The 13,255-nt window shown below is 39.5% G+C and overlaps 1 protein-coding gene across 1 annotated transcript in view; it reads left to right on the forward strand.

The window, feature by feature from the left end:
• The window catches only part of LOC101341140 (uncharacterized), a gene marked incomplete at its 5' end in the record, with an annotated part of 300,061 nt that overhangs the window by 215,813 nt on the left and 70,993 nt on the right, over positions 1-13,255 (forward strand). The window contains one exon of the mRNA XM_023725574.1: positions 10,773-10,897. Within this exon, the coding sequence (XP_023581342.1) occupies positions 10,773-10,897 (125 nt within the window). The remainder of the gene's footprint in view (positions 1-10,772; positions 10,898-13,255) is intronic.

Raw genomic sequence — 13,255 nt, forward strand, 5'->3', positions numbered from 1 at the left:
AAAGTATTAGCCCAAGAGACAGAAAGGGCCACATAAACCAGAGACTTCATCAGCCTAAGACCAGAAGAACTAGATGGTGCCTGGCTACCACCAATGAAGGCTCTGACAGGGAACACAACAGAGAGTCCTGGATGGAGCAGGAAAAATGTGGGGTGCAGAACTCAAATTCTAGTAAGAAGACCAGACTTAATGTTCTGACTGTGACTGGAGGAACCCCGGAAAGCATGGCTCCTGGATTTTCTATCAGCCCAGAACTAAAACAATTTCCAAGGCCAACTCTTCAGACAAGGATTGGACTGGTCTCTGGGACATAAGGTGATACTCGTGAGGAGTGTGCCTCTTAACTCAAGTAGATACAAGAGACTAAACAGGCAGCTTCTGTCCGGAGGTGAGATGGGAAGGCAGAGAGGGTTAGGAGCTGGTTCAATGGACATGGGGTATCAGGGGTAGAAAGGAGGAGTGTGCTGTCACAGTATGGGGAGAGAAATTAGGGTCACTTAACAATATATGTATAAATTTTTGTATGTGAAAAAATAAATGAATAAAAGGAGGTAATGCATTGGAAAAAATCTGCTGCAAAAGGCCTCTTTAAAGTGTTATAAAACAAAGATGCCACTTAGAGGACTAAGGTGTGCCTGACCCCAGTCATTGTATTTTCAATCGCCTCTTATGCATGTAAAACTGAACAGTGAACAAGGAAGATCGAAGAAGAATTAATGCCTTGGAATTACAGTGCTGACGAATAATATTGACTATATGATACACTGTCAGAAGAACATGGAAGAAAAAATAACGACAACGCTAGGAGCCCTAATACATGGCATAAACACAATACAAACCATAGGTAGTAATGCACAAGCACCAGAAGAGAGACTAGATATCTGGGAGCTCCTAAAAATCAAACACTTAAACGCTCATCAAAAGACTTCACCAAGAGTCAAAAGACAACCTACAGACTGGGAAAAAGACCTGGAAGAAGTAAATCCAGAATGCTCCTTGGAAGTGAGGATGGTGGGACTTAGTCTCTTTACTTTGGGCATGTTATCAGGAGGGATCAGTCCCTGGAGAAGGACACTATGCTTGGTAAAGTAGAGGGTCAGCAAAGAAGACCCTCAAGGAGATAAATTGGCACAGTGGCTGCAACAATGAGCTCAAGTATAGCAACAATTGAGAGGATGGCGCCGGACTGGGCAGTATTTCATTCTGTTGTATATAGGATTCCTCTGAGTCGGAACTGACTCAGTGGCACCTAACAACAACAATAACAAGTATGTTTTCTACTCTTCGTTTCTTATACCCTTAATTTAAGTATAGGATATGGAAACCAAGGAAAAATCTGCTTGGAAGGGAAAAAAGGAGGGAAGAAAGCTCTGTCCATTTAGAGAATCCTAAATTTTAGGTAAGGAGCCCCGGTGGCACAGTGGTCAAGCGCTCAGCTTCTAACAGGAAGATCAGAGGCTCCAACCTACCAGCCTCTCCGCAGGAGAAAGAGGTAGCAGTTTGCCTCTGTAAAGATTACAGCCTTGGAAGCCCTAGGGGCAGTTCTACTCTGTCCTATAGGGTCACTATGAGTTGGAATCGACTCGACAGCAATGAGTTTGGTTTTTTTGTTTTATATATTGGGTAAAGTCCTCTGTTGGTGCAATGGTGAAGCTCTTGGCTGCTAACTGAAAGGTTAGCGATTTGAACCCACCAGTGGCTCTGTGGGGGAAAAGGCGTGGTGAGATGCCTCAGTAAAAATTCCCAGCCTAGTGCCTTGGAGTCGACTCTGACCCATCGTGACTGTATTGGACAGAGAAGAACCGCCTGTAGGGTTTCTAGACAGAAATCTTCATGGAAGCAGACTGTCACATCCTTCTCCTCTGGAGCAGCTTGTGGGTGAGAATTTCAGACCTTTTGGTTAGCAGCCCACTGCTTAACCACTGTGCCACCAGAGCTCCTTCTATAAAGAGTACAGCCTAGCAAACCCTATGGGGAAATTCTACTCAGTCATATAGGTCACCATGAGTCAGATTGACTCAACAGCATCTAACAACATTTATTAGGTGGAGTTCTTGGTTGGTGCAAATGGTTAAAATCCTCGGCTACCAACTGATAGGTTGAAGGTTTCAGTCCGCGCAGAGGCACCTTGAAAGAAAGGCCTAGCAATCTACTTCTGAAAAATTAGCCATTGAAAACTCTATGGAGGACAGTTCTCCTCTGACACCTATAGGGTTGCCATGAGTCAGAATCAACTCGACAGCAACTGGTTTATGTATTAGGTACTTTTGTGCACACTTTTTGGGAAACTAAAGAAAGAATATGTACATGGAACTTTTAGAATCTTATTTAACTATTTGTATAAAATTGTTACACCAATTGGTGACCAGAAACTTTGTAAAATTTGATGCAGTGGTGATAAGGGGATTAGAATAAAGGCCAAAGTAAAGTAGGTAAGGTGGGAATGAATGCATGTCACTCTAAAAATCTAAAATTGTTCTCTAAATTTTGCGAATTTATATGTTTATTTAAGCAGCTCTCTTTTACTTTATTTTTTTAGTATTATATTTCCAAAAGTCTGAGTCAGTTTCTTGAGAGTGTAAACTCTTCTCTGGGAGCCAGGCGCTTCGGGAAGATGTCTTAACTCTGAGTCAACTCAGCAAACGGCTTGTGCCTTTTGGGACTATGTCTCAGTATGTCAGTGAGGTGGGAAGACAGAGCCAGAAGCATACCCAATATACAAGTTACTGAGTTTTGATTAAGGGTGATTATACTACTTTTTAAGGATAGTTATGCCACCCTTTCAAAAATAAAATAGTCTAAATCTGAGACTCCCCTTTCCAATTTAAGCTTCTTCCTTTTCTTCTCATCTTCTCATGGTATTAGGAATTATTCTGGATTTTCAACTGATACTGAAGACTGTAACCTGGGCAATTCATAGAGTAGCCATGGGAAAACAAGGCTAATATTCACCTTCAAATGCAAGCATAAGTTTATCAAATAATAAAGGACTAGAGGACAATCTGAATTTGTGGTCGCCAGTGGCCAGAAAGGCTAGTGGTCCTTCCGAGTGCAGAAACAGAAGCTCACATGAATGAGTCACTTGAGAGCCCTCTTCAGATAAATCCCGAGCTACTCAGCCAGGGGTACCCTGTTTTGCCCTGGGTACTCTAAATGGCAAGCCCGTCCTGTAAAATTCTCTGGTAAACACGTCAGGCATGATTTCCAAAAAGGGAAAAAAAGTATTCCCGCTGAATGGTCTCAGGATTTGGACTGGATTTAATTTAGAGTTATGATTTTTTTTTTTTTGAGTGACAATAATGGCACTGATGGAGCTGAACATGATGTCATATTTATTTGCTTTGATACTTCAGATGCACCTGGTGTTCGTTGTTGTTATCTCTGACTTGCAATTCCGTGATCATATTAACACAATCCTCTTAGCAGAGTACCGCCATTCCAAGCCCTTCTCCCCTCCCCTTCTAAAAAAAAAATGGCAACATCACTTGGGCAGGCATGAAAGCTTCCATGCTGCTCACTTCTGACCTTCCCAGAGAAGTTCAAAAGCATTTGTAATCCTCAGGATTCAGCCCTTTATTCACTATTTCCTCTTTCTAAGGCTCTCTCCTTTGATGAGAACAATTCCCTCGCTCTTCATCGGGCCAGATGGGCAGGTGAACAGTTCTCCTCTGAGCCCCGTATAAAGGCCTCGAGAGGAGTTTTGGGAACAAATGCTGCTGCTAAGTGGAGCTTAAATATGTTAATACTGAGATGCTTTCCACTGCACCCGAGTTGCACTGGTCTGTGAACTGCAAGTTCTCTTTCTCTGCGGAAAGATTTACTTCTCACAGGTTCTATTATTGCCATCCTTCTCCATAGAAGGGCCCAAACCTCTGAACAACAAAACAGGAAACCTGAGTTTTGTTTCCTAACACAGAACACAAGTAAACAGGTTAATTATATCATAACTTGGGACAATTAGACTCAATTTCTATAATATTTCCCACTTAGTAACCTCATAAAAATCAAACCACACCAAACCAGAGTGGATTCCAACTCACGCTGACCCCCTGTGTGTCAGCATAGAATTATGCTCCATAAGGTTTTTGATGGCTGACTTTTTGGAACTAGATTGTCAGGCCTTTCTTCTGAGGCACATCTGGGTGGACTTGAACCTCCAATCTTTCGATTAGCAGCCAAGCACAGTATTGTTTTCACCACCCAAGGATTCCTAGCAGCTTCATAGAGATGCTATAATAAATGCATAGTTGTTGTTGTTATTAGGTACCTTCAAGTCAATTCTGACTTATAGCTATCGCATATGACAGGTAGTAGAAGCGCTTCATAGGGTTTTCTAGCCTGTAATCTTAAAATGGGAGCAGATCACCAGGACTTTCTCCCTTGGAGCCTCTGTGTGGGTTCAGACTGCCAGCCTTTCGGCTGCACCACCAGCACTCCTGAAATGCACAGTGAAGTGTGTTAAATGTCTAATCGATCCTCTATGCTATGTAGTGCATGGCGGCAGATGCCAGAAATATCCTTCATATTCTAAAGCATTTTAAGTGTTATCCCCCAACAGAAGAATTTCATATATTTTTTATTTCAGTTTGTCTTCACAAGAATCAAGCTGACTAGGACAAACATAATCTATATTTTTCAGATGGAAACACTTTAATTTATGGATGAAAACTTAAATTCATCCATGCAGTCCGCAAAGGCAATGAGAGATCTTGAATATGTGTCTTTGGATGAGCACCTGATGGCCTTTTCGCGACAACACTATACATTTCATTTTTCCAAATACCTTAAACACTTTTTACCTCTCAATTTGTATTGTATTTGGAGGAATGTTCACTCATTGTTGCCTAACCCATTGCATTTGAGTTGAAGTTTTCACAAACCAAATTTTTGGTTCATTAATTCGAAGATAAGATTCTGAATGTTAGCAATTGATATTTAAATATTTGTTCTTGATTTCTGTGGTGGGTCAGGGAATGAATAGCCATACACATAAAATATAAAAGGTGATATTCCAGAAAAAATTTGCAACAACAATTTGTCTTTTACAGTATAGATAATTATATTTCTAAAGACATTGCTGTTGGAAGTATCCGTTTTTCAATGATATTGCTCTTTGGCTTCAGGGTACGGACAGGACTTACAGTTGCAATGGGCCAGAGGATGTATTTTCCATCTTTTAAACATTGACAATATCCTAGTTAAAGCATTATTTCTCAGGCATAGAGTTAAGATGTAAATTTGTGCATGAAGGATTTTGTTGATTGTTGAAGTGTGTCCATGAGAACAGGCTCACACACCCTGGTGCTCCCCTGGGAAGTTTCCTGTACATTTTCACCTCCTTTTTGGATTCGGAACTCGTATTTCTTTGTATTTTTGTTCCTCTTTGGACTCACTACTTTGAAGACGAACTAGTTTCTTAATTTCATGTCTTCTAAAAAACCGATTTGAAGGAATTTTTATCACATTAACTTTTAGATATTCTTCAAGGAAGACCAAAGTTCAGGATATTTTTGCTCTTTTTAGAATTCATAAGTGTTTTCTTCATGACTTAGAAACTAAAGTCCATTGTTGCTATTGTAATATTAGTACTTAATGAAACGAACTCAAATAGTCACTTTTTGAGCATCTAAAAAACCCTTTGCCGTCCAGTTGATTAATCCACCCTGAAGATATAGAATCATAAATTTGTATGTACCGGAAAAAAAAAAACAAAACTGAGATGCAAAATAAATGAAGTGAAAACTGAAAAGAGAACTAGACAAATTACCAATTATAGCTGAGGATTTCAACTCTTCCCTCTCAGTAAAAGACAGAACTGTTGTTGCTGTTAGGTGCCGTCGAATCCTTGACAACTTCAATCTTTTCTCCATTTATCATGATGTTGCTTATTGGTCCAGTTGGGAGGATTTTTGTGTTCTTTATGTTGAGATGTAATTCATAGTGAAAGCTGTAGTCTTTGATCTTCATCAGTAAGTGCTTCAAATCCTCTTCACTTTCAGCAAGCAAGGTTGTGTCATCTGCATATCTCAAGTTGTTAGTAAGTCTTCCTCCAATTCTGATGCCGTGTTCTTCTTCATCTAGTCCAGCTTCTGGGATTATGTGCTCAGCATACAGATTGAATAGGTATGGTGAAAAGATACAACCCTGACACACACCTTTCTTGACTTTAAACCATGCAGTAACCCCTTTTTCTGTTCGAAAGACTGCCTCTTGGTCCATGTACGGATTCCACATGAGCACAGTTAAGTGTTCTGGAATTCTTATTTTTCGCAATGTCACCCATAATTTGTTATGATCTGCACAGTCCAATACTTTATATAGTCAATAAAACACCGATAGACATCTTTCTGGTATTATCTGCTTTCAGCCAAGATTTATCTGACATCAGCAATGATATGCCTCCTTCAAAGTCTTCTTTTGAATCCAGCGTAAAGATCGCTATCCTAGGCATTAGTGAGCTGAAATGGACTGGTATTGGCCATTTTCAATTAGACAATTATATAGTCTACTATGCCAGGAATGACCAATTGAAGAGGAATGACGTCGCATTATCGTTAAAAAGAACATTTCAACATCTATCGTGAAGTACAGTGCTGTTAGTGATAGCATAATATGCATAAGCCTACAAGGAAGACCAGTTAATATTACTCTTATTCAAATTTACATGACAATCACTACTGCTGAAGATGAGGAAACTGAAGATTTTTCCAACTTCTGCAGTCTGAAATTGATGCAATCAACATGCATTGATAATTACTGGTGATTGGAATGTGAAAGTTGGAAACAAAGAAGGATCAGTAGTTGGAATTTATGGCCTTGGTAATGGAAATGGTGCCAGAGATTGCATGATAGAATTTTGCAAGATCAAAGACTTATTCATTGCAAATACCTTTTTTCAACGACATAAATGGCAACTATACACATGGACCTTATGGAAAATACAGGAATCAAATCAAGTACATCTGTGAAAAGGGATGATGGAGAAGCTCTATATCATCTGTCAGAACAAGGCCAGGGGCCAACTGTGGAACAGACCATCAATTGCTTATATTTAAGTTCAAGTTGAAGCTGAAGAAAATTAAAACAAGTCCACAAGAGCCAAAATACAGCCTTGAGTATATCCCACCTGAATTTGCAGACAATGTGAAGAATAGATTTGATGCCTTGAACACCAGTGACGAAGACCAAATGAGTTGCGGGATGACATCAAAAACATTATTTGTGAAGAAACGCAAAGGTCACTAAAAAGACAAGAAAGAAAGAAAAGACCAAAATGCATGTCTGAAGAGACTCTGAAACTTGCTCTTGAATGTAGAGTAGCTAAACTGAATGGAAGAAATGATTAAGTAAAAGAGCTGAACAGAAGATTTCAAAGGGTGGCTCGAGAAGACAAAGGAAAGTATTATAATGAAATGTAGTTAGAAAACCAAAAGCGCAGAAGAGCCTCAGCATATCTCAAGCTGAAAGATCTACAGAAAAAATTCAAGCCTCAAGTTGCAATTTTGAAGAAGTCTATGGGCAAAATATTGAACAATGCAGGAAGCATCAAAAGAAGATGGAAGGAATACAAAGAGCCACTATACCAAAAATAATTGGTTGACGTATTGATAACCGTCAGGAGGTAGTATACGATCAAGAACTGATGCTACTAAGGGAAGAAGTCCAAGCTACACTGAAGGCATTGGTGAAAAACAAGTCTCTACGAACTGATAGAATATCAGCTGAGATGTTTCAGGAAACAGATGCAACACCACAAGTGCTCACTCATCTATACCAAGAAATTTGGAAGACAGCTACCTGGCCAACTGACTGGAAGAGATCCATCTTTGTGCCTATTCCAAAGAAAAGTGATCCAACAGAATGCGGAAATTGTCCAACTATATCATTAGTATCACACTCAAGTAAAATTTTTCTGAAATTAATTAAAAAACGGTTGTAGCAATACTTTGACAGGGTACAGCCAGAAATTCAAGCCAGATTCAGAAGACGATATGGAATGAGGGATATCCAACTCAGAGAATCTACTATATGTTTATTACCATGATGTTTTTGTTGCTAGCTTCTGTGGAGTTGGCCCTTACTCATGGTGACCCCATGCACAACAGAACCAGGCCTGGGTCAACCCCATGATAGGTTGCAGATTGCACTGCTGTGATCCATAGAGTTTTCACTGTCTGTTTTTCAGATGTAGATCACCAGACCTTTCTTCCTAGTCCTTCTTAGTCTGGAAGATCCTCTGATGCTATGTTCAGCATCATAACAACACACAAGTCTTCACTGATGGATGGGTGGTGGGTGTGTATGAGGCATATTGGCTGGGAATCGAACTTAGGTCTCCTGCATGGAAGGCGAAAATTCTACCAGTAATCCACCATTACCATGAAAGATACAAAGACATATACTTCATTCCATTCCTTCTATGAGTTTAATGGAGGCGACAACATAGCTATTTATAGATAAGCCAAATAGAAAGCAATTTAATGTACTTCACCCTATACTTAAACAAGTAAAGGGCTTTGGTGAGTAACGGAACCATTAGTGTAATTCTTGGTAGTAATTTCAACTTTGTATCAAGTGAGATGAATAAAGTGTCTAAGTAACTTATAAAGAGATACCGTCAAATTTCAAATTTTAAAAGCTGCAAAGCATATTACAAGCAGTTTAGCAATGTATGCAAAACAAATATGTTTACTTGGGAAAGGTCAAAGCTCTTATATTTTTTCCAACAAATTTTGCACTTTTTAATTTACTAGGATATTGAGTAATTTAAAAAAATAGCATAACACATCAGAAGTCATCTGATTAAATAATGCCTTTATTAGTACCCAAAACCCGTTACTGTTGAGTCGATTCTGACTCATAGCGACTGTCATGGATTGAATTATGTCCCCCAAAAAATGTGTGTATCAACTTGGGTGGGCCATGATTCCCAATATTGTGTGGTTGTCCTCAATTTTGTGGTTGTAATTTTATGTTAAAGAGGATTAGGCTGGGATTGTAGCACCCTTACTGAGGTCGCATCCCTGATCCAATGTAAAGGGAGTTTCCCTGGGGTGTGGCCTGCACCACCTTTTATCTTACAAGAGATAAAACGAAAGAGAAGCAAACAGAGAGTTGGGGACCTCATACCAAGAAAGCAGTGCTGGGAGCAGAGCGCGTCGTTTGGACCCAGGATCCCTGCTCGGAGAAGGTTAGTCCGGGGGAAGATTGATGAGAAGGCTGACAGAGAGAGAAAGCCTTCCCCTGGCACTGATGCCCTGAATTTGGACTTCTAGCCTACTATACTGTGAGAAAATAAGTTTCTCTTTGTTAAAACCATCCACTTGTGGTATTTCTGTTACAGCAGCACTAGATGACTAAGACAGGGACCCTATAGAGCAGAGTAAAACTGCCCCATAGGGTTTCCAAAGAGCAGCTGGCGGATTCAAACTGCCAACCTTTTGGTGAGCAGGCGAGCACTTAACCACGGTGTCACCAGGGCTTCTTTATTGGTACAGGAGTTATAAAGGCTTAAAAAGATAGAAAGGATTGTGATGAAAAATATTTGAAGTAGATAGCTGTCATAACTGGGTTTTGTTCTTAAGGTAATCAAATCAATCAATTGCCATGATAAAATAAACGAGCCTTATTGATTCCACTAGATATTTGATGAGCCATCTACTTTACTTGAGTTTCATTCTAAAGCGTTCCTGATGACTACAATCTGCAAATCCGAAGCAATATTTTGCGGTTGAGAAATATCCAACTACACAGCTATGCTAAAACTTGTATGAAGACCTCTTACAAATCATAATTAAAAACATTTGAGAAGTCTACATAAAAGGCAAGAAGAGTATTAACACAACAATGTTCTAAATGCAAGTCATGCCTAATTTTCTCTAGACTAGTGATTTTCAAACTACTTTTTTAGCAGCACATTTTGTAATAAAATCTTACAGAAGACTCTGATACAGAAAACAGGTAAAAGTTCAGCCATTTTGGTAGGAGAAGGAGGAAGAGTAAAGTTAACTGCTCCCTCTCCCAATTCCTCACCAAAGCTGGATTCCCAAGACTCCTTGGCTGCACTCCATCACTCTGGAAGACCCAATGACAGAACTTTATTTATGGACCCATCATCATGAGTTTATGACATGATTCTCTCAATTTATAGCAAGTTAGCTCCACAGATATCATATAATTCTGAGCTGAAATGTGTGGTGTTGAGAGTTACAAGTTGTGGAACTCAGGACCTAGTGGTAATGATTTTAGAACTAAGGGATCTATCAAAAGCAGAGGGCAGAGGTGAAGAGATAGTCCTGGTGGTCTTGATTTCAGCTGTTTCTGAAATCCAACTGCCCATCTTCCTTCCCCATAGGCTGGTTGTTTAAACCTTCTTTCAGACACCTTTTATTATTATTTTTTTACTTAAAGCGAGTACAAGCTGCTTTCTGTCTTTTGCAATCAATAGTCCAGACTACTACGAATACCACAACCATGGTTATGTTTATTTTTTTATTCCGCTAACATTTTGTAGAAACTGTGCCACATGAGACGATATAAAAGTGAACAAGACAAAGTCTCTGCTATTGTGGGAATGATAATTCAGTGAGTGAATCTGGAATGTTAAACGATAATTCCCATGCAAAAAAACTTTCAGTTTTATGGCTATATATGCTTCTCTACGGTCAATGATTCTATAAGTCATTCTGGCGAAAAAGTCGGTAAAGCGAGATAAACTTAGTATTTGGTATTAAAATTACTTTATTTTTAATTTATTTAATTTCACTGACAAGGGAGATAGCCTCACTGATCATTCCCTGAAGGAAAAATCAACTTCTGGGAGAAGTAGAGAAATTGAAGATTATTCACAGGATATATCTTACTTAGAAGAACTGGAGGAACATGGATTTTCAGTTTCGTAAGTGACTATATCCTGTCTTTTCATTTTCAAATTTCATTTAATTGAATTCGTTCGACTTTATTCATTCTATTATTTTATTATTAATTCATTTGATAACTAGGAATTGCATGACTATTATATGCTGCACAGTGTGTGTCTCGACTTGGGAGATTTCATAGTTCAATAAGGAATATGGACATTAAAAAAATCAGTGTTCTGCGATAACGTTATCTTTTTAAGAAAAGCAAAAAATGGAGGAAAATGAGAGATAAAGTTGCTTGAAAATAAAAAAGAATTCTCATAAAAAGTGAGATTTAGGCTAAATCTTGACAAAGAAGTTGGTTAGGGGTAGGCTACAGTGGAAAAATGGTGAATAATTTGGTGTGGGCAGTGTTCAGAGGTGGAATTGGAAGGGAAGCTGGGGTTGATATATGCCGTAACCCTTAGTTCACGTAAGAGCCAAACAGATCATACTTATTGCTCTGTCTGACTGTGTGTATATGTATCTGTCTGTGCAAGCACACGTAAAACACGCACAAAAAAATACATAAAATTGTGAGCACTGAAGCTTCTCAGAGGTACCACATACAGGCTTTTGAAATGGCAGCATTTGTCAAGGGTAGTGGGATGGAACAACGGTGGTTGTGTGACACAGACAATAACCTAGGGGAGGAGAGATGGGGGAGCTAGTCACCGTCATCTATTTCTACCCACTGCCTCTATGCCCACCTCAAGATTCATGCCCTGAATGATTTACCCCTGGTATTTATCTGCCCTATGACTTGATTCTCAAAGAGTTTGCTCTTATGCTTCCATCCTGGAACCTCCATCTGGAGGACACAGTATCAGCTCAAATTCCTTTATCCAATCATATTTTTACAACTATCACTCTTCTTCACTTAAACCTAGAAGTTTAAATACTTTAATGTCTCCCTGAGTCAGCTGGAATGCTGTGCCCAGGCTAAACAGTGAGTTGTTGTCTGGATCAAGAGAAGTAGTCTCGTGACTTAGAAGTATCAGGCAGGAAGGAATGCCAAATGGCTCAGAAGACAAGAAACATTCGTGCCTCTTCTAGAAAGAAAAAAAATATACAACAAATGCTATTTTCAGATAAAAAATTGACATGCTCTCTATTCTTAAGAAATTCTCTGTGTGTGAGTCTTTGAGAGGGAAAGTGACATGTGTGCATTAAATTTAGTTCAGTGAAATGCCTTATCAGCATAGAGGTACCAGCTGCTTATTATGGAATGCAGATGAGAGAGCTTGCAATTCTTCTGGGCTGTGGGCTTAGTTTTGATTCCTATTTGAGGTTCACGTGGACTGGAGAACAAACTTGATTAATCTCAGATTTCCAGCTCCTCCACTTGTCTCTGTTACCTTTCCAGGCTTTCTCTGATGACTCACCTCTCTGTTGGCCTATAAGAATGGCTTTTTAGAGTCCAATGTATGCAATTTTACAGTGTCATTATTATTTTACACAGAGAGTTAAAAGGACTGATGGTTTCAAAGGGTTTCAGAGCTTCAGTGTCTGATAGATTGATCCTTTAAGAAGCTACTCTTTAGGCATTACTCTTTAGCAGACCTTCTCTTATGCTCTAAGTCTAGAACAAGGATTGGCCAGCTACAACTCCTGGGCCAAATCCTGAATTCTGCCTGTTTTTGTCAATAAGATTTTATTAAAACGCAGCCTCACCCATTTGATTATGTATTATGAAGACTGTTCTGCCCTAAGTGGCAGAATTCAGTAGTTGAGACAGAGACAGCATGACCCACAAAGTCCAAAATATTGACTATTTGTTTTTTTACTAAAAAATTTTTCCTACTCCTGCTCCACCCCAACTTAGATGCTCCTCTGTTCTGCTCTTATGTCTCTCAGTCACATTATTTAAACAAAAAATGTTTACATGCTTGTCTTCCTGATCAGGCTGGGCTTGTTACGTGTTTTGGTTATCTATTGCTGCATGCCAAGTCGCAGAAGACTTAGTGGTTTAAAACAACAATTATTTATTTGTTCACAGCTCTGTGGGTTGGGAATTCAGGCAGAGCATATCATGGAAGGCTTATTTCTGTTCTAGCCTGCTTGGAGCTTCTGCTGCAGTGGTTCAAGTTGCTGGCATCTGGCTGATATGTCCCAGCTGGGGCCATATGCCTGGGGCCCTGATTCTTGCTCTCAACTCAGATCTTCACTTCTCCACGTGGGCCTCACTCCATCAGTGCTTGGGCTTCCTCACAGCATGGTGGCTGAGCTCCAGGTAGCATCTTTGCAAGCAGAGAAGGAAGAACTTGCAGATCTCTTATGGTCAAGCCTTAAAAACTACACAGTGACTTCCACCGTATTCTATTGGTCAAAATAAGTCACAAGCCAGTCCAGATTCA

This window comes from Trichechus manatus, unplaced genomic scaffold (genome assembly GCF_000243295.1).
Source record: "Trichechus manatus latirostris isolate Lorelei unplaced genomic scaffold, TriManLat1.0 scaffold00329, whole genome shotgun sequence".
NCBI lineage: Eukaryota > Metazoa > Chordata > Mammalia > Sirenia > Trichechidae > Trichechus > Trichechus manatus.